The sequence below is a fragment of the Taudactylus pleione genome, unplaced genomic scaffold, assembly GCF_031769625.1.
Source record: "Taudactylus pleione unplaced genomic scaffold, aTauple2 ptg003505l, whole genome shotgun sequence".
In the NCBI taxonomy this organism is placed as follows: Eukaryota; Metazoa; Chordata; class Amphibia; order Anura; family Myobatrachidae; genus Taudactylus; species Taudactylus pleione.
Genome location: NW_028287850.1, coordinates 7346 through 29720, shown reverse-complemented (window position 1 = coordinate 29720; position 22375 = coordinate 7346). Strand labels below are relative to the sequence as shown.

The window sequence follows — 22375 nt, the reverse complement described above, 5'->3', positions numbered from 1 at the left end:
GTGGAACCCTATGGACTTCGTAGAAATAGAGATAACAAGGGTAAGTTCTTACCATATCTCATATTTTTATTTTGCATGTAGCCTCGGACTTGTCAATAACTTTATCTTACTTTTTGATTCATTCTTATTATCAGTTTCATTTGACTTCAACAGACAATTCACATCAACCCCCAAGACAGGATGATATAAGAGCTGGTGGGACTCCGACGTTGTCCAATAAATCTAAATGTGGCGGTGACAACAGCATCACAGAGGATAAAAATCCCTCCAGGTAATATGGTTGTATGTGACTACCTCCCGGCATTTCTCTCTAAACCATGGCCCTGAAAACAAGGGAGGTTTGTGTCAAACGAACAGAATAATGATTATCAGCATCATCAATGAAATAAATCCCAGCCAGATCCAGCAGGGGGCGTGCCTGTACATTTTGATGCACTCGTTCAGTTAGGAGGAGGCCATCATCCCTGTAGTTCGTTCGTTGTTTGTTGCCAAGCAAAATAACCGCATCATAAATATTTCCGCACTATCATCTGCCTGGAATAGAGAGCAGTAAATGATTCTATAAAAAGATATATGTTACTTATTAATCCATTTCCGGCATTCTTCTGCCCTCCAAATCCTGCTACCAGAGACCAGTGCCATAACATGGTGGCAGTGCGCCCTGCGCCAGCCCTGCCTCCTGATCACATGACACCATGATGTCACGCCAAGGAGGCAGGGCCACTAGCTCCGGGAAGTACAGTGCTGCTCAGAGCTGCCTCAGGATGCCCCAGGCAACTGTAGAGGCTGCATGGTGCATGCCTGGAACATCCAAAGGACGCTTTGGGTGCCGGTCCGGATACCCTGCTAGCCTGATGTAGGGGCCGCGGGGCAGAGACGGTGCTGCCCACAGAGCCCTGAGCTCTTCGTGACTGTAACGCTCACACAGTTCCGGCGCTAGGCTTCCCTGTGCCCAGCGCCGTATAGCACTGCCACGCCCCTTCTCTACCCCATAGCAGTTACCCAATAACGCCAGCGATAGGTTGGGGGGCGGAGTTTTCCGCCAGAGCCGGCTGTAAGTTCAGGCAGGGCTGCGTTCTGGATGACAGTCCTACTAGCCCGTGTCTAGAACCGCCACTGCGCTCGCACGTCCCTAATAACTGCCCTGTTGGAGACTTCTGCCTGCTACATCCATCACCCATCACATTAAAAGCACCGACAGGCGAAGCGAATAACATGGATCATCTCGTTACAATGGCACCTGTCACGGGCTAGGATATATTAGGCAGCAAGTGAACAGTCAGTTCTTGAGGTTGATGTGTTGGAAGCAGAAATCATTTCAGTGCATGTGTCGTATTATTATGCCCAGAATTGATTGGATCATTTCCATTCATACATGCAGATCTGGTGCGGGCTGATAAATCGGCTGATTGCACCAAAGGGCCCCTCTGTGATCAGTCAGTGATCCTATAGGGTGATCACCCAGGTCAGTGGCCCAATTGGAAACGAGAGCAGTCAGTCGGCGCTGGGGGATGTCAGCAGATCTGTAACCATCATAGATCAAATATTCCCTGATTTAAATGTTTCTATTTCACATTCACTTTGTTTGAACCTATCTAAGAAATAAATGATAAAACTGCAATGTATTTAATATCTGCAGCATAGAGCCCTATTCCTCCTGTGTCAGAGCGATGGGTGGATTGTGCAATTCTCTCCTATTTCCTAACAGAGAACAGATCCAGAAAGTGGCCATGGTGTCTTTGAGCATCGAGGACGAGATGAAAAAATCTGACGTTAGAATAATAACCGTTAGACAGAAGACAGAGGCGTCGCGTCCCGGGGTAATACTGTGTTCCCTCGCCTGAGGCTTTTACACATGAATGAATGGTGCATTTACTTGTCACTAAAATGGGATTTTTTTCGCAGCATACACGTATTGTTTAGTTAAGTAGATGGGTTGGGGAGCTGCTCTGATTATATCGGATCCCCCCGATGTTGACATTGCATTTCACGGAACGACAGATGCAGCAGAGGAGATCCGTCCGACTTAGAGTAGGACAGAGTGACGCAAACATGCTGGAGTCCGTGCGCAGGGATCCGTCCGTCTCAGACCCTCTGTGTGCAGAAGTATGAAGGTCGCGTGAGAAGCCCAAGCTCCGAGCACTTCCATAAAACCTGTCATTTGTTTCTGCTAAAATACTATTTGAATTAAAGCTGCGAAGTGCATCCCAACAAAAGTATAAGACTTACACATTGCGCCAGCTGAAATCTGGCTTCTATTGCTCTCACCTTACACTCTTCATTATGACCAATGTTGCGCCTTGTTGCGGAAGCGCATTACTGGAAGCCTTCTAAGCGATGTGTCAATGTACATCTTCAATATATAGCTAAGCTGCACGCTTCCGGGGGCCTGATCCAGAGATGTATGTTCATCCGAGGAAGAATGCACATCTCCAGTGGTTTGGGGTCTGCGTCCGTGCAGGACCCCTACCCGCAGCATGATTGACATGCTGCTGCGTTTGGGGGGCGGAGCGAGGGCATGCCTGGTCGTCGTTCCAGTAAATAGGGACATGGCGCCTCCGTTTTCAGGGGATGGGGGGGCGAGGCCAGGGTCTGCATCGGCGGTCGCAGATTCCTGTTTTTTTGCGTGACCAGGCACCGGCCAGGCTGCGGAGAGCTTCAGTTCCCACAGCCTGACCAAAGGAGCGATGGTGATCACAGCCCGTGACGACGATCGCAGCGCTGGGATTGCAAATGTAGCAAGGAGGCGTCTGGTACCTCTTTCTGCATTTGCATCAGAAATGGATGGATTTGCACAGCGGCTTGTGCGCGGCTCTGCAAATACATCCATCTCTGAATTAGGCCCTCTGACACAGAAACACCTGTCCATTTATATACTAATATATGAATTGCACTGCGTGACGGAATAGAGACAAACTTAAATAATACATACAGTATATGAGGTTTGAATGAGACAGTTCTGTGTCCACCCACTGGCAATAAGTGGTACTGCGTTTCAGACTGTGGTCTGGAATCAAAGATGGACCCAGTTCACATCACCGATGCGTCCATGGACGCAGCAGCGATGTGAAAATGCGCTAATGCTGCAGGAGGACTGTGAGGAGAAAAGACGCCTCCTGGCAGCCTCCGAGTGCTGCGTCTGTAGAAGCAACATCGTAACGCCACCGCGTCCATCTTCCAACGCAGACGCTGGCCTTGGCACTCCTATAGACTCTAGGAAGTTGCTATTACTGTTTATTGCAGTGTTTGCACTAGGAGGTGTGCTGTGCATGTTAAGCCTCTTGGGTATGAGGAGCTCACTGTGTGCTTTAGTGGCAATGTAAATAAGAATTATTTTATTAGCTTTGGGTGGAGTTTAAGGAAATGAAATAAGAAATAAAGTTTATTTTTCCTTATATCTGCCATCAAGGCGATTCCACCGGGGCCCTGATGTCTATAGGTCACACAGCGCGACGCTGCCCCTAACACTGTCTCTGACAATCCAAGTGGGTCTTGATGTCACTGACAAATGCTCTGCAGGCCAAGTGGAAACCAGAGCATTGTGGGACTTTTACAGCTGTCGGAGACTATCGGCAGATCCGAAAAACAGCAAATACGATTTTTACACTTTTTGTTTTATAACTCCTTTAAAATCAGAAGTGTTCAAAATTAAAGATTTCTAAGGGGTGAATGCAATATAAAATTGCTGCTTTAAATCCCAATGCAAAAATTTAAAAAAAAATTATTAACTTTAGCAAAATCAGACCCTGTCGCAAGAATCTATGTGACGTGGAGGCGTATTACTTGAGTATCGCCTACGGCGAATGGCAATGTTTATTTATCACCGATATAACTGTATGGTAAGATGATTGCACAATATAAAATACTTCAATATATAGGGACGTAACTAGGAGTGTGCGCTGACGTGCTGGTCCCTGCATCTGGCTAGCAGGGTGCCTTGAGCTGCACCCTCCTGTCACAATCTAGCTGCAGTGCCACCTGGAGCATCCTGAGGACTCCAGACGTGCACACTGCAGCTGTTACATCCCCCTGGAGGACCCTGAGGATGCTCTGGTCAGTGCTGTAAATCCTGACGCTGCTGGCCCCGCCCCCTCCATATGATGTCATGCGCTCCAGGGGGCGTGCCCGGCACAGAGTGCTGAAAAACCCTATTACAGCGCTGTCAATATTAAATATAAATTTATATAGAAAATTATTATATTGCAATTTACATCTTCAATACATTTGGGGAGGGGGTAAAGGAATAACTTCTGAATTAATTACATGATTTTATTTTTATATATATTATTCAAATAGGCTACTTTAAATAAAAAAAAGCTTCTTAATGATTATTTAAACACATAACAAATGATTGTTGTGTTTTGCAGAGATTGGGTGACGCACGACCGGTGACTTACGGCAACTGTCACAATAGGTTTATTGTCTTTAACTCATCACCCAGCGTGCAGAGGAAGCTCACAACAAATTCACACCGCTCCTCCGGGTGCCAAAGGTCAGCAGGTAATACAAGGGGTCAGACGGGAACAAGTTCAGTGCCGCACAACAACATGGACTACGGCAAGCACGCGATAAAACCTATTCGTCCCGTATTACAAACTTCAAATTTAATGAAGAGCAAAGCCAATGACGGTTTATTGTCTGACAATGTGAAAGTCATTATTCACTTTTTATCAGCGGATGGAACAAAGCAGAAGGTGGACTTTGCCACAGATAGTAAAGTTTCAAACAAGGAACAAGTAAAATGTCAAAGTTATGGGAAAACTTCTTTGCAGGAAGCGAAACCAACTGCGAGATCTATTCCTACCGGTGAGATGAAGGATGAGCCAAGTCATGTTGGGCCGATCATAAATGGAATGAATCCTAAGAAAGCAGGAGACCAGGAGCAATCGACACATTCAAGGTCACACCATGCTTCGAGGTCATTTTGTCCAGGCAGCCCGAGAGCCCCAAGATCACACAGCCCCAGGCTGAATAGTGTGGGGGAAATCCGAAAATGGAGGTATATATCCATCTCAAAGCCGTTATCGTCGCCTGAAAGTCAACTTAGTTCTCTACAGAGTAACAGTTCGGCCTCAATAACTTCTGAGATCATGAAGGTCACGGTGAGACCAGTTTCGGGAATGGACTGTCAACATTGTACTGTGCCCTTGAGAACAAGGCCTTTGGCATTGGAATCCAGGAACGGGAGGCGGGGGTCTGTGCCAGCTGAAGTAGGCACACTAGGGACAGATTTGGGGGGTCAGAGAACAACAGGATGTACGGGAGAAGAAACAGAGAAGGGAGGTTGTGAGAGTGTTGTAGGGTTAGATCACGTCAGAAGTACATCCGCTACACCGATGGTCACGGAGCCACCAAACACGAAAAGCCCCAAGAATGACTCCAATGATCGAGAAAGAACACGCTCTCCCATCCCAGCGCATCTCACAGCAATCCCGGTTATCAGCATCCCGACAGCACCGATAGACGTTTCAGAATAAGTCACAATTTCTCCTGAATTGTTCAGATTTGTGTCAGATACCAGCAATCAATTTATTGCCACAAAACCGAGAGACCTAAAAGTGTGATAAGCTTATACATACAGTATATATCCATATATTTGCAGTAATTTGCATGCGTTGCAAAATAAAGTTGTATAATCTACTCTTGTGTGTGTAATTATAATGACGAAGCATTTCAGACTGTAGGGTACATAGAGTATATGTGTGTATGCGTTCTAATAATTATAATTATGTGTACTTGTAAACTTGGTAACTTATCTGTAACTGTCCTGATTGATCAGCAATGTACTAATGACCTTATTCAGACCCGCTCCCTAAGGCGCGATCGCTCGCTCTGAGCGATTTTCGCCCATCAGCACATGCATATAATTCGCAGTGCGCGTGCGCAAGCCATTCGTTGCGATCTGATTTTGGTTGCTCGTAAGCCACTATCAGGTCGCTGCTTTGAGTGACAGATAGCGCCGTTTGTGGGTGGTAACAGGGGAAGGTGCTTGTGAACGGGGGAGTGGATGTGCGAACGCAGGCGTGTCTGGCCGCCAAAACGGCGTTTAAAGGGCGTGCATAATTAGCAATGTAGCCTCATTGTACACGTCACCTGCATGTATTTCTGCCCGCACTGATCGCTGTGCTTGCGTCGGCTTAAGGCAACCCCAAGGGCTGCGAGCAGCTCCGATGGCTCTCGAAGGTCCCGATTAATCCTACATTTCCCGGAGATGACGTGTGTTGCGAGTGGCAAGGGGGCGTCTTTAGACACTTGCGAGTGCACTTTGTCGTAGCTCGCTAAACATAGTGGGCGTCCTTAGGTGACGCAGTGCGAGCACTTAATTTAAATATCTGGCCCCTTTTTGCCTGCGAGCGCAACTTGCGAGCGGGTCTGAATGAGCACCTAAGTACATTGCTGTATTTTCCATGTACTGTGTACTACACACAGAACCTTTGTGGTGCTATATAAACAAAGGATAGTAGACCGAATTAAGAGTTTCAGGCTAATGCCGCCTACGCTGCGTATGAGTACACACAGGCTATGCAAAAAAATATGCTAATGTCACAGATGCCAGGATTTGTATGGAGACGTCCACAGACGCCATCGCAAATCCAAGCAACTCCGTACTAATAGGCGGCCACGTGCGCAGATAATAATCGGCCTCCTGAGCGACTCCCTGGCCGTCTGAACTGAGACGCTAGAGCCATGTTTTGTGCATTCGCCAGTGGTTCCCAAACCTTTTTGAATCTCGGTGCCCTAGAGTATTAACATCGATTTCACAGCACCCCTAAGGCAGGTTTGTTATTGAGAAATTTAGAAAAACATGTAGTAAAGTGCAGTAAATTGTGCTGACCTGTCATCTTTAGGCTCAGTTATATGGTTGGACAGGTTTGCGCTTCTGTTTGTCCACATATTTACATTACATTGACCATAAATAATTTGATTTGGTGCTGAACCACCAACCTGAGGCACTCCTGCAGTTTTGGCATACGGGATTGCAGGAGCAGGCAGCGACGAGGTCTGTAAATGGTCTCGACACGACTGCGGTTTTGGCGGCACACCCCATTACCTCCCAAAGCTGCCCTTAACTATCAATCACTCTGCAAATGAAATATTGCTGCTTGCATCTTCGGTGATGTACTTTGATGCATATAAGCCGATAGGTGATAACCGCTCAACTGTGAAAACATCGGCATAGCGTATACTCTGAATCAGGCGTAATACTAATAACAAACTGCATGAAGTGCACAAAAGCGACCATGCACTAATCTGCAATGCACTGTCCAGGTGTGACTGTCTCTCATTGTGCTGCAGATGACATCAGTCATACTGGGCATGGAATGCTGTGTTATCTGGTTACTGTTAGTGCTTTTGTCCTCTATTACCAGACATTCTAGGCTGAGATGTTCCTGCTGTGTCCGTCAATAACCTTCAATCCGCATGTTTTCAGAGTATTTATTTAGACAGACGATTTACAAGACAAAGAGGGAACAAGATTAGTGACACCGTACTTCTGTCTGTCCCTGATTATTATTCCTTTGTTCCAGCACAACAATCCTGGTTATGGCAGGTTTACAGTGATATCATGTATTTAACAGCTTTACAGCATAAAAGTAGAAATGACAATTGATAGTAATATCGCTCTTACACCAAAGTCCCGGGTCTGACCCAGGATTTGGATCATGTTTCCAACCCTGATCAGACCCGGCACAGCCCCCCTTTTATACCTCGGTGCCGTTCACACTGGACCCGGGTCACCACTGACCCTGCTCTCTAGCGCAGTTAATCGGCGCTTCTTCCCCTACCTCCCCCTCCGTGACCCCCTTACCTTACCCCATAGCAGTCCGGAGGCAGGAAGGGCGGGTGGGATGCGCTGCTCCGCTCTGGTCGGCCCGGCAGTGAACGCTTGGAGATGATGTAATCTCCAAGCGCCACTGAAGCCAGCCAATCAGGCGGCATGCGGCACGACCCGGGTCATCGTGACCTGGGCCGCGCCGTTTACATTGCAGGGTGACGCGGGTGCGACCCGTGCTCAACCCTGCAAGCTAGCCGGGTCGGATCCCCGGGTCACTGGACCTGGGTTGATCCATTTACACCGACTAAAATCCTGGGTTGATGCGCGTTCATGTGCAGAGACAGTCTGTAAATATATATATATAAGACAGGTGCTCATATCGTGCGTTACACCCCAACCCAGTATGTTCTGTCGTATTTTTAGTCTCCGCAGATAGTTTCCCTCATACACCTCCCGAACTCAGGGCCTGATTCAGAGACGGACGCTCTGAAAGAGCTCTGAAAGAGCTCGCTCTGAATCAGGGCGTTTTTTTTTTGTGTGCGGCCTCCTGATTGCTCGCATAGCTGTGGGGGACCACGTACAGCTATTGCGAGCGGCCAGGATGATGGTCGCAATGGTCAAGACCATCGCGACCATCGGGGCTTGCGACGAGACCCTTGTGGTAGGGTCTCGTGGCCGCAAGCCCCAGAGAGCTTCTGGCTCTAATAGAGCCACTGGTGATGTCAGTGGGGCCGCCCACAAACGGCAGGCGTTCGCATGGGAACGCCTCCGTTTGTGAAGCCACCCGCCACGCCTACAAAACGGGGCGAGCTGTCGATCAACATCGACATCCGCCCCTTTTGTAGTGAGCCACGGAGCGAGAGAATTTCTCTCTCGCTCCGGGGCTTGCGCACGCGCAGTGTGGCCGCTGCGCGTGCGCATCGACCCGCTCGCAAGCGCTCAAGCGCTTGTGAGTGGGTCTGAATCAGGCCGTCAGGGTGGAAGCACTCAATTCCCCACTAGAACCATCGTTGTATGGTCCCCAAAAGTTATGAAATACAAAAGGTGAGAATACAGGCGCCTTCTGGTGCAGTTGATGTCCTTGATTAGTCCAAGGAGCTCCCCCTCTATTCACCGGACATCATCCTCAGGCACAGACATCCAAGCTTTGTCAGTAAGGGAGAGAAGAGCGCAATCTCGTAGTGTAGTATATTCTGCTGTGTGAGCGACGAAACGCGTTGAGTTTGATAGCGATTCCGATATCCTGAGCCAGCACTTTGTGATTCAGATAAGCCCTTTTTAAAATATTTTAAATGTAATTACCCATTTGCTTTTTGTGTGTCTTGTGTATGTAATAATATTTTAAAAAATATACTAAACTAAGGGCCTGATTCAGCGCTCGCAAGCGGCTCGATGTTTGGCCACTGCGCATGCGCCGTGTCCGGCGTGCGCATGCGCGAGCCCTGCCGAGCAACTGAAGTTCAGTCGCTACGGGGCTCGCTAAAAGACGGGGCGGTTGTCGATGGTGAGTGACAGCTCGCCCCGTTTTGTAGGAACGCCTGGCGTTTGTGGGAGGACCTACTGACATCACTACTGATGTCAGTAGTGGACTTCCTGCTCTATTAGTGCAGGAAGTCCATTCGGCCTTGCGGCAGCCTAGACCTTGCCATAGGATCTAGGCGCAAGGCCAATGGTCGCGATAATCGCGACGGTCTCCAGGCCGCTCGCACAAGCTGTGGGAGGTCTCCCACAGCTTTGCGAGCGGCAGGAGAAAAAAAAAATGCCCACAGACCCTGCGAGCTGCCTGCGGCAGCGAGCGGGTCTGGATCAGGGCCTAAGAGAGTACTCTCTTCTCTCCATTACTGACAAAGCTTGGATGTCTGTGCCTGAGGATGATGTTCCATGAATAGAGGGTGGTGCTCCTTGGACTAATCAAAGACATAAACTACACGCCTAATTAACTATTTCCTTGCGGTACGTACGCATATTTTGATTACTTTCAGTTACCACATTTACGCCTCATAATACACCAGAAGGCTCCTGTATTCTCACCTTTTGTATTTCATATATATATTCAAGGATCCAGCACACCATACAATGTACACATGATAAACGCTGGTGGATAAACAGGTGGATACGCAATAGAAAAACAGTTGCGGCACTCAGCATAAAATATATCACAATGTATTCTACATATTCATGCCAATATGTATGTGCTTGGTGCTGTCTGTATGACTGCTTTGTGTGATGCTGCAGAACTTTGTGGCACCATATAACATTCACCTACTGAACTGTGCCCAACTTCACTTCCCCATATCATTGCTATACACATGTCCCTTCTCCACGCTTACTGTGAGTTGCTATACAGTATGTTACATAGAGTTTAAATGGCAGTTGATGGAATGCCATGTGCAGGGACAGACTGGGGGCAAGAATTGGCCCCAGCATTCTTTGCGCACGCCATCACATGGGAAAGGGGGTGTGGCCACACATCATTGGGGGTTTGCCGCATTGTGCCAGAGTCTACTTTGCATACGCAGGTCTCTAGGAACACAGTGCCTGATTCAGACCCGGTCACAAGCGCTGATCGCTCGCATCCGGGTCGATGGTGGCCCAGAGCGCATGCGCACGACGGAGCCGGCTCCGTCATGCGCATGCGCGAGACCCGGATAGCGACGGGCAATCCGTCGCTTCGGGTCTCTCACCAAAGGGGGCGTGCTGACGATGTTGAGTGACAGCACGCCCCCTTTGGTGGGCGGGCTGGGGGGTGGCTGCCCAAACGGAGGCGTTCCCATGAGTACGCCTACCGTTTGGGGCCGGCCCCACTGACATCACAAGTGATGTCAGTGGAGAGATTCCGGCTCTGTTAGAGCCGAAATCTCTCTGGCGCTTGCAGCAACGAGACCCTACCACAAGGGTCTCGTTGCAAGCCCGATGGTCGCGATGGTCTTGATCATCGCGACCATCATCATGGCCGCTCGCTATAGCTGTGGGTGGTCACCCACAGCTTTGCGAGCGGCCAGGAGGCCGTTCAAAAAAAAAAAAGACCGGCCCTGATTCAGAGCGAGCGCTCTGTCAGAGCGACCGGCTCTGAATCAGGGCCACGGTGCCCACGCAATGTTCCCCGGCAACTTTTACTCTACGCATGCGCAAATTTCTGAGAAAATACCCGCCACGCCATTTTCCCATTGATTTCTGCAGTGCCGACACGGGACTCCGGAGAGGTGAGTATAATATATGGGTGTGCGGTGAAGGCCCCCTGGTCCATGTGCACCACAGACCCTGCAACCATTTTAGAGCCGCTCCTGAATAGAACAGCTTAATACCGGCGGATCACTGTATGTAAATATTGATCTCATAATATAAGACCGGGGAATGCTCTGTATAGACCGATATTATTACACAGAATCCGTACTGTGGTCCTGATGCTGAAGTGGAACGCAAATCAGCTGCAGATGTGCTTTTACTTTGCGTGCAATTATATATTTACTTGGTGCAAACAATACGCCTGAAACGAGTGTATTTACGCTCGCATACATTTCTCCACGGCCCATCGGCCCGTTATCGCTGAACATTACCTACTTGGGAGCTGTAAATGTTAGTATAATGCGCTTGGTATGTAATATACACCGTCACAGACAATATAAGACACCGGTAAATATGCAGATTGCGCAAATTGTGTTTTTATAATGGACACAATTTAAACCTCCTCCCCCCCCCCCCTTCCCCCTATATTGTGTCTGCTCCTACACCAGCCAGGAGAGGACTGACAACATTGATAGGACAGTGACAATTGAGTTAGATGTATTATCCCAACTAACCAGTAATACACTACAATGTGAGATAGTATGATACATTAACCAGCCATAACTATCAACCTCCGCTATTCTATGATAATCAGCGTTACAGACCCAGCTTTCCATGTACAAACATTTGCTTTAGAGAAGATACAGATGAAGATACATTATTTCCCGCCCCCTGGCTCCGTTAATGAATGGGTTAATTAATAACATTGAATTTCCAAACTTTTCAAAATGTCATCTCTTAACTTCATTATGTATATATACTAATTAACAAGACTGACCCAATGATGTTTAGGGTAATTATCACACATTGAGGGTCTCATTCAGAGCCGCTCGTAAGCGGCAGCTCGTTCGCTCCGAGCGATGTTCGCACATCTGCGCATGCGTATGGGTATTAGTACGCATGCGCGAACCAGTCAGTGCGGTCAGAAATCGTGTGCTCGCAATATAGTGAGTGCCTGCTATTTTGAGTGACAGGAGGAGGCGTATGTGGGTGGTAACAGGGGAAGGTGCTTGAAAACGGGGAGTGGAGATCAGAACGCAGGCGTGCTTAAAGGTCAAAACGGGCGTTTTAAGGGTGTGCATAATTAACAAAGCAGCGTCATCGACCACGTCAATTGGTTATATTTTAGCCAGAACTGCTCGCAAGATTGCGGTAGGAAAAACCAACCACAAGAATAGCGAGCAGTTCATACGCTGTTCGATGTACTCGATTAATCTAATAAATAGCGGACATGACGTATGATGCGAGCGGCCAGGGGGCTTTTTTTACAAAAAAACGTCCGCATGTTTTGTTCGCTCGTTCAGACCGCAAAGAGCGAACTGTTAATTTAAATAGCCACCCCCTTTTTCTGAACGAGCGAGCGCAAATAGCGTTCGGCTCTGAATCAGACCCTGAATTCAAACTAAATATTTTGTAGTGGATATCACACACCAACGTTATTACATATTATTGATAGTATCGCTTTAAATAATTTATAACTTTTTTTTGTATAAAAGAAAACATTTACTATATTATATTTAATAGTATATGTATTACTTTCCTATTATGTACTAATTTGAAAGCTGCTCTTTATACATAAAAACAAATTGCAAAGTTAAAGAAGTGAGAAGACTAGTGGGGGGTCTATTTACTAAGCAGTGTTAGGTGACAAAGTGAAAAGTGATAAGGTACCAGCCAATCAGCTCCCAACTGTCATTTTTCAAACACAGCCTGTGACATGACAGGAGCTGATTGGCTGGTACCTTATCTCATTTCACTTTGTCTCACTGCTTAGTAAATAGACCCCTGGGTCTTACAGACTCTTTAATGGGAAAATATAATTCTACTGTTATTATTCTACTCTATTACCCCAGGCCGCAGTCCCACCTCAGTTACCGCGGTGACACCCAAGAAGGTCGCGTCTCTGTTCTTTTACCCTTTTTTTTTTCATTGCTTTGTAATTTCCCCCTGCATATTACACTTCTGCTAATTGCTCGTCCTTCCCACTGTAATCTATGTAGTGTGCCCAAGATGGCTGCCTTACCCGGGACTTTCATGAGCAGGATGAACAACGTGTGGAACTATTTATTCAGTGGGTATCATGTTAGTCACTTTTCATTTTTAGCTTTATATCTATTATTTCCATGTATTGCTTAACTCGCACACTGTAATCCATGTAATGTGTCCATTTGTGTACCTATAATGAGCCCCAGGGTGTGTGGTGCACATGGGACTAGGCGGAGGGTTAGGCACTAGGGGGAGGGTTAGGGTTAGGCACTAGGGTTAGGGTTAGGCACTAGGGAGGGTTAGGCACTAGGGGGAGGGTTAGGGTTAGGCACTAGGGGGAGGGTTAGGCACTAGGGAGGGTTAAGCACTAGGGGGACGGTTAGGGTTAGGCACTAGGGAGGGTTAGGCACTAGGGGGAGGGTTAGGGTTAGGCACTAGGGAGGGTTAGGCACTAGGGGGAGGGTTAGGGTTAGGCACTAGGGGGAGGGTTAGCTTTAGGCACGAGGGTTAGGCACTAGGGAGGGTTAGGCACTAGGGGGAGGGTTAGGGTTAGGCACTAGGGAGGGCTAGGCACTAGGGTTAGGGTTAGGCACTAGGGGGAGGGTTAGCTTTAGGCACGAGGGTTAGGGTTAGGCACTAGGGGGAGGGTTAGGGTTAGGCACTAGGGGGAGGGTTAGCTTTAGGCACGAGGGTTAGGCACTAGGGAGGGTTAGGGTTAGGCACTAGGGGGAGGGTTAGGGTTAGGCACTAGGGTTAGGGTTAGGCACTAGGGAGGGTTAGGCACTAGGGGGAGGGTTAGGGTTAGGCACTAGGGGGAGGGTTAGGGTTAGGCACTAGGGAGGGTTAGGCACTAGGGGGAGGGTTAGGGTTAGGCACTAGGGAGGGTTAGGCACTAGGGGGAGGGTTAGGGTTAGGCACTAGGGGGAGGGTTAGCTTTAGGCACGAGGGTTAGGCACTAGGGAGGGTTAGGGTTAGGCACTAGGGGAAGGGTTAGCTTTAGGCACTAGGGGGAGGGTTAGGGTTAGGCACTAGGGGGGGTTAGGGTTAGGCATTAGGGGGAGGGTTAGGGTTAGGCACTAGGGGGGGTTAGGGTTAGGCACTAGGGGGGGTAAGGGTTAGGCACTAGGGGAAGGGTTAGCTTTAGGCACTAGGGGGAGGGTTAGGGTTAGGCACTAGGGGGAGGGTTAGGCACTAGGGGGGTTAGGGTTAGGCTCTAGGGGAGGGTTAGGGTTAGGCACTAGGGGGGGTAAGGGTTAGCTTTAGGCACTAGGGGGAGGGTTAGGGTTAGGCACTAGGGGGGGTTAGGGTTAGGCACTAGGGGGAGGGTTAGCTTTAGGCACGAGGGTTAGGGTTAGGCACTAGGGAGGGTTAGGGTTAGGCACTAGGGGAAGGGTTAGCTTTAGGCACTAGGGGGAGGGTTAGGCACTAGGGGGGGTTAGGGTTAGGCGCTAGGGGAAGGGGTAGCTTTAGGCACTAGGGGGAGGGTTAGGGTTAGCTTTAGGCACGAGGGTTAGGGTTAGGCACTAGGGAGGGTTAGGGTTAGGCACTAGGGGAAGGGTTAGCTTTAGGCACTAGGGGGAGGGTTAGGGTTAGGCACTAGGGGGGGTAAGGGTTAGGCACTAGGGGAAGGGTTAGCTTTAGGCACTAGGGGGGGTTAGGATTAGGCACTAGGGGGAGGGTTAGGCACTAGGGGGGTTATGGTTAGGCTCTAGGGGAGGGTTAGGGTTAGGCACTGGGGGGGGTTAGGGTTAGGCACTAGGGGAAGGGTTAGGGTTAGGCACTAGGGGGGGTTAGGGTTAGGCACTAGGGGAAGGGTTAGCTTTAGGCACTAGGGGGAGGGTTGGGGTTAGGCACTAAGGGGAGGGTTAGGCACTAGGGGGGTTAGGGTTAGGCTCTAGGGGAGGGTTAGGCACTGGGGGGGGTTAGGGTTAGGCACTAGGGGGAGGGTTAGGGTTAGACACTAGGGGGGGTTAGAGTTAGGCTGTAGGGGGAGGGTTAGGCACTAGGGGGGGTTAGGGTAGGGGGAGGGTTAGGGGGAGGGTTAGGCACTAGGAACTAAGGGGGGTTAGGGTTAGGCACTAGGGGGGGTTAGGGTTAGGCACTAGGGGGAAGTGTTAGGGTTAGACAATGGGGGGGTTATGGTTAGGCACTAGGGGGAAGTGTTAGGGTTAGGCACTAGGGGAAGGGTTAGGCACTAGGGGGGAGGGTTAGGTTTAGGCACTAGGGGGAGGGTTAGGGTTTGGCACTAGGAGGCGGTTAGGGTTAGGCACTAGGGGGAGGGTTAGGGTTAGGCACTAGGGGGAGAGGGTTAGGTTTGGGGTGCTGGAGCGGGAGGTTAGGTTTAGACACTATGGGGAGGTTAGGGTCAGGCATCGGGGAGGAAGGGTTAGGGTTAGACACTAGGGATGAGGTTAGGGTCAGGCAGTGGGGAGGAAGGGTTATGCTTAGACACTAGGGATGAGGTTAGGGTCAGGCACCGGGGAGGAAGGGTTAGGGTTAGACACTAGGGATGAGGTTAGGGTCAGGCACCGGGGAGGAAGGGTTAGGGTTAGACACTACGGATGAGGTTAGGGTCAGGCACCGGGGAGGAAGGGTTAGGGTTAGACACTAGGGATGAGGTTAGGGTCAGGCACCGAGGAGGAAGGGTTACGGTTAGACACTAGGGATGAGGTTAGGGTCAGGCACCGGGGAGGAAGGGTTAGGGTTAGACACTAGGGATGAGGTTAGGGTCAGGCACCGGGGAGGAAGGGTTAGGGTTAGACACTAGGGATGAGGTTAGGGTCAGGCACCGGGGAGGAAGGGTTAGGGTTAGACACTAGGGATGAGGTTAGGGTCAGGCACCGGGGAGGAAGGGTTACGGTTAGACACTAGGGATGAGGTTAGGGTCAGGCACCGGGGAGGAAGGGTTAGGGTTAGACACTAGGGATGAGGTTAGGGGTAGACACTAGGGATGAGGTTAGGGTCAGGCACCGGGGAGGAAGGGTTACTGTTAGACACTAGGGATGAGGTTAGGGTCAGGTACCGGGGAGGAAGGGTTAGGGTAGGGAGAAGGGGAGGGTTAGAAAGTGAAGTGAAGTGTCGGTATTCTAACCCTGTCCGTATGTTGGCATCTGGATTCTGACCGCCGGCATCCGATATAGCACTGCACTGCCTGGCGAACCGCACATGCGTAGTGGAAAATTCACAGGTAATATAGTGTGGGCGCCATGTTCCCGTGCCAGACTCTACTGATCTGCGCCACCAGCTAGAGAACGGGGTGCCCGCACATAGACTGCCCACGGGCCCCCTCCTCTCTTAGGGCCTGATTCAGCACGGAACGCACGTCTGCGTTCGCACGCCCCCGCTAGCTGCGAAAATATGCTAATGAATGCAATCACATAGCAACCGCAGCACTATACCAAGACGCCCATCACTGTATAAAGCCGCCACTGCCCATGACATGCATCCGTAAGTCAGCGAAAACATCGGGTAACATCAGAACCATTCGCACAGTAATGGCTGACCTGACCCTACCTCACAAACTGCTAAACTTCCTGTAGCCATCTAGACCTCTGCCAGCGTATACAATCACAGGGGCTTAATTGCTGCTGGGCAGCTTTATTATTACACTGCGATTTAGATTTGAGTCTGGACACACCTCTCTCTCATCTAAATATCTGCACATTTTATGGGCAGGATGTACTAACACTAAAATGGGAATCAGTATGTAATTCCGCCGGATGTGTTCCCGGGGGATGTAATACCGACGCCCGGACAGTGGAGATACCGACTGGGGCTGGAAAGTACCCTAACCCTCCCCTCTCCCCCCCTAACCCTCCCTTAGTGGTGCCATATCCCTAACCTTCACCCGCTTGTGCCTAACCCCCCCTTTCTGCGCCCTAAAACTAACCCTCCGCCCCCCCCGCGGCTCAGTCCCTGCTTACCTTCGTTCGGGATGCTGGCTGTCGGGATTTAGGCGCCTGTCTTTAGTACCAGGTCGGACTTCCAGCTTTGGGATTCCGACGGCCAGCATTCCGTGCGGCGGTAAGTTGACCGCATCCCACTAAAATCCTGTCAAAACTCAGAACACTGCAGTTTTCTGAGGTTTGACCACATTTCCCATACGCCATCTATAGATGAAGCTGCCTAATAGAAGCCTATGTGCTTCTCACCGCATCATTCCCAGAGATGGATCCAATAGGCCGACGGCCTCACGTGCAGAAGTGCTCCCGGGTCACTCTATTTGCAAAGGACATCTCTTTCCGGCAGAGCTGTTCTTTGCAATTAATAGAAAGAGAACCACTTTTTGTTAAACTTAATTTGACAGGTACAACGCCGACAACCACGCCCCCTGACACGCCCCTTTTGATAGTATTTGATATCAACTTTATATAAATTTTATATAAAGTTGATATAAAGTTTATATCAAACACGATCAAAAGGGGCGTAAAGCAGGGAGTGTCAGGGGGCGTGGTTGTGGGCGTTGTACCTGTCAAATTAAGTTTGACGAAAAGTGGTTCTCATTCTACTGCTATTGTAATCGCAATTGTACGTGCATACCGGTGTTTTTAACGCCAGTGTGCATGTGGTAAATGGTGGGATGTATCACATCCAAAATGAAATGCTTAATACATACCGCCTTATATCTGCCCCACCTGCAGTGCAAAATGGTTTTACCCAGGTGCAAATCTACGTGCTCTTTTTTGCTTTACTCCCACCTCAGAATCAGGCCCTATAAGAGTGCGAGACATTATACATACAGTCAGAGGCGGCACTAGGCTTGGTGTCACCCGATGCTGTAAAGCTTGGTGACCCCCCCCCCCTTCCACCACCAAAACAATTAAAATAAAATTGTGACCAAGGTGCGCAGCTCTGCAAACTCTTCCCCCTTACCAGTCCAGCAGTCACACTGTGCTGCTCCCAGAATGCCGGGCGCACCCGACGGTCGTGATGACGTAACACCCGGTATTCTTGGTAGCAGTGCTTAAAGTGGTCCTAGAGACGTGGTGGAACACCCTCCCCTTCCTCAGCGATTTTTCAAAAAAAGGACAGTGTGTGCCTAAGGCGCGCTGCGCAAAAAGGGGCGTGGTCTCGAAGGAAAGGGGCATGGCCACACAATACTACCCCCAATTCAAATTACGCCACACAGTAGCACAATCTAATTCACATTACGCCGCACATAGGACCTGATTCAGACCCGCTCGCTAGGATGCATTCGCTCGAGCTGGCCGATGTTTGCATGTGTACGCATCGCAGTGCGCATGGGCGACCCGCTGCTAGAGATCGGGAACTGTTCGCTCGCTGCGCATAGACAGCCCTGCAGAGTGAGTGACAGGAGAAGGCGTTTGTGGGCGGTGACGGGCTGGCTGCTAGAAACGGGGGAGTGGAGGTGTGAACGCAGACGTGCCTGGGCGTCTTAACACCGTTTCAGAGGCGTGCATATTTTATAGATAGCGTCATAGTACACGTCACTTGGCTGGATTTTACACTGAAGTGCTCGCAGTGCTTGCGGTAGGGTATGGTCAGCCTCAAGCGCTGCATTCACATCCGATAGTACTCGATGTACAGATGGTTGCATACACTTCCTGGAGATGACGTGCGCAAGTGAGCGTCTTAAGACAGGCTGGTGGGCATTAGCATACACAAAGCGATCGCACGCCAAGACATAAAGACATAGTGGGCGTGCTTATGCCTTGCTGTGCGATCGCCTGCCTACCCAAATTTGCCTACGCTGGGTGCGAGCGTACACATCTAGTGAGCGGGTCTGAATCAGGTCCATAGTGCCCCTGATTCACTTTACACCATATAGTAGTGTCCCTTATTCATGTTATGACACACAGTAGTGCTCCGTTTACACAATGCCCACATTAGTGACCCTTATACACAATGCCCACAGTAATAGTTCCCCTTATAAAATGCCCACAGTAGTAGTGCCCCTTATACAATGCCTACAGTAGTAGTGCCCTTATACAATGCCCACAGCAATAGTGCCCCTTACACTATGCTCCCAGCAGTGGTGCCCCTTACACAATGCCCCCAGTAGCAGTGCCCCTTATGCAATCCCCCCATTAGAAATGCACCCTGTAGTAGTGCACCGTATAGTAGTACCCCAGTAGTAATGCCCCCAGTTGTAATGCCCTCAGTAGTAATGCCCCCATTAGTAGTGCCCCCAGTGGTAATACACCCTATAGTAGTACCCCCAGTAGTAATGCTCCCATTAGTAGTGCCCCAGTAGTAATGGCCCCATTAGTAGTGCCCTCAGTGGTAATGCCCCTATAGTAGTGCCCACAGCAGTAATGCTCTATTAGTAGTGCCCCCAATAGTAATGGCCCCATTAGTAGTGCCCCTAGTAGTAATGCACCCTATAGTAGTACCCGCAGTAGTAATTCTCCCATTAGTAGTGCCCCTAGTAGTACCTATAGTAGTACCCCCAGCAGTAATGCTCCCATTAGTAGTGCCCCTAGTAGTACCTATAGTAGTACCCCCAGCAGTAATGCTCCCATTAGTAGTGCCCCAGTAGTAATGGCCCCATTAGTAGTGCCCTCAGTGGTAATGCTCCCTATAGTAGTACCCCCAGTAGTAATTCTCCCATTAGTAGTGCCCCCAGTAGTAATGGCCCCAGTGGTAATGCCCCTATAGTAGTACCCCCAGTAGTAATTCTCCCATTAGTAGTGCCTCCAGTAGTAATTCTCCCATTAGTAGTGCCTCCAGTAGTAATGTCCCATTAGTAGTGCCTCCGGTAGTAATGTCCCATTAGTAGTGCTCCAGTAGTAATGCTCTATTAGTAGTGCCCCCAGTGGTAATGCCCCTATAGTAGTGCCTCCAGTAGTAATGTCCCATTAGTAGTGCCCCTAGTAGTAATGCTCAATTAGTAGTGCCTCCAGTAGTAATGGACCCATTAGTAGTGCCCCCAGTGGTAATGCCCCTATAGTAGTGCCTCCAGTAATAATGTCCCATTAGTAGTGCTCCAGTAGTATGCCCCCAGCAGTAATGCTCTATTAGCAGTGCCCCAGTAGTATGCCCCCATTAGTGCCCCCAGTAGTAATGCCCCATTAGTAGTGCCCCTAGTAGTAATGCTCAATTAGTAGTGCCTCCAGTAGTAATGGCCCCATTAGTAGTGCCCCCAGTGGTAATGCCCCTATAGTAGTGCCTCCAGTAGTAATGTCCCATTAGTAGTGCTCAAGTAGTATGCCCCCAGCAGTAATGCTCTATTAGCAGTGCCCCAGTAGTATGCCCCCATTAGTGCCCCCAGTAGTAGTGCCCCTAGTAGTAATGCTCCATTAGTAGTGCCCCTAGTAGTAATGCTCCATTAGTAGTACCCCCAGTAGTAATTCTCCCATTAGTAGTGCCTCCAGTAGTAATTCTCCCACTAGTAGTGCCTCCAGTAGTAATGTCCCATTAGTAGTGCCTCCGGTAGTAATGTCCCATTAGTAGTGCTCCAGTAGTATGCCCCCAGCAGTAATGCTCTATTAGTAGTGCCCCCAGTGGTAATGCCCCTATAGTAGTGCCTCCAGTAGTAATGTCCCATTAGTAGTGCCCCTAGTAGTAATGCTCAATTAGTAGTGCCTCCAGTAGTAATGGCCCCATTAGTAGTGCCCCCAGTGGTAATGCCCCTATAGTAGTGCCTCCAGTAATAATGTCCCATTAGTAGTGCTCCAGTAGTATGCCCCCAGCAGTAATGCTCTATTAGCAGTGCCCCAGTAGTATGCCCCCATTAGTGCCCCCAGTAGTAATGCCCCATTAGTAGTGCCACTAGTAGTAATGCTCAATTAGTAGTGCCTCCAGTAGTAATGGCCCCATTAGTAGTGCCCCCAGTGGTAATGCCCTTATAGTAGTGCCTCCAGTAGTAATGTCCCATTAGTAGTGCTCAAGTAGTATGCCCCCAGCAGTAATGCTCTATTAGCAGTGCCCCAGTAGTATGCCCCCATTAGTGCCCCCAGTAGTAGTGCCCCTAGTAGTAATGCTCCATTAGTATTAGTAGTGCCCCTAGTAGTAATGCTCCATTAGTAGTGCCCCAGGAGTAATGCTCCATTAGTAGTGTCCCAGTAGTAATGCCCCATTAGTTAGTGCCCCAGTAGTAATGCCCCATTAGTAGTACCCCCAGTAGTAGTGACCCTAGTAGTAATGCTCCATTAGTAGTGCCCCTAGTAGAAATGCCCCATTAGTAGTGCCCCCAGTAGTATGCCCTCATTAGTAGTGCCCCCAGTAGTAATGCCCCATTAGTAGTGCCCCCAGTTGTAATGCCCCATTAGTAGTGCCCCTAGTAGTAATGCTCCATTAGTAGTGCCCCAGTAGTAATGGCCCCATTAGTAGTGCCCCCAGTGGTAATGCACCCTATAGTAGTGCCTCCAGTAGTAATGTCCCATTAGTAGTGCTCCAGTAGTATGCCCCCAGCAGTAATGCTCTATTAGTAGTGCCCCATTAGTAGTGCCCCTAGTAGTAATGCCCCATTAGTAGTGCCCCTAGTAGTAATGCCCCATTAGTAGTGCCCCCAGTAGTATGCCCCCATTAGTAGTGCCCCCAGTAGTAATGCCCCATTAGTAGTGCCCCCAGTAGTAATGCCCCATTAGTAGTGCCCCTAGTAGTAATGCTCCATTAGTAGTGCCCCTAGTAGTAATGCTCCATTAGTATTGCCCCATTACTAATGGCCCCATTAGTAGTGCCCCCAGTGGTAATGCACCCTATAGTAGTGCCCACAGTAGTAATGTCCCATTAGTAGTGCTCCAGTAGTATGCCCCCAGCAGTAATGTTCTATTAGTAGTGCCCCCAGTAGTAATTCTCCCATTAGTAGTGCCCACAGTAGTAATGGCCCCATTAGTAATGCCCCCAGTGGTAATGCACCCTATAGTAGTGCCTCCAGTAGTAATGTCCCATTAGTAGTGCTCCAGTAGTATGCCCCCAGCAGTAATGCTCTATTAGTAGTGCCCCCAGTAGTAATGGCCCCATTAGTAGTGCCCCTAGTAGTAATGCACCCTATAGTAGTACCCCCAGTAGTAATTCTCCCATTAGTAGTGCCTCCAGTAGTAATGTCCCATTAGTAGTGCTACAGTAGTATGCCCCCAGCAGTAATGCTCTATTAGTAGTGCCCCCAGTAGTAATGCCCCATTAGTAGTGCCCCTAGTAGTAATTCCCCATTAGTAGTGCCCCTAGTAGTAATGCCCCATTAGTAGTGCCCCCAGTAGTATGCCCCCAGTAGTAATGCCCCATTAGTAGTGCCCCCAGTAGTAATGTCCCATTAGTAGTGCCCCCAGTAGTAATGCACCATTAGTAGGGCCCCCAGTAGTAATGTCCCATTAGTAGTGCTCCAGTAGTATGCCCCCAGCACTAATGCTCTATTAGTAGTGCCCC

The 22375-nt window shown here is 49.4% G+C and overlaps 1 protein-coding gene across 2 annotated transcripts in view; it reads left to right on the top strand.

Annotated features, from left to right (window-relative positions):
- The window catches only part of CUNH1orf141 (chromosome unknown C1orf141 homolog), a 75565-nt gene extending 69970 nt beyond the window's left edge, over positions 1 to 5595 (top strand). For both annotated transcript variants that reach the window (XM_088466553.1, XM_088466551.1), the window contains 3 exons: positions 154 to 271; positions 1709 to 1820; positions 4368 to 5595. In XM_088466553.1, the coding sequence (XP_088322679.1) occupies positions 154 to 271; positions 1709 to 1820; positions 4368 to 5477 (1340 nt within the window). In that variant the 3' untranslated portion in view covers positions 5478 to 5595. The remainder of the gene's footprint in view (positions 1 to 153; positions 272 to 1708; positions 1821 to 4367) is intronic.
- The last annotated feature ends 16780 nt before the right edge of the window (positions 5596 to 22375 follow it).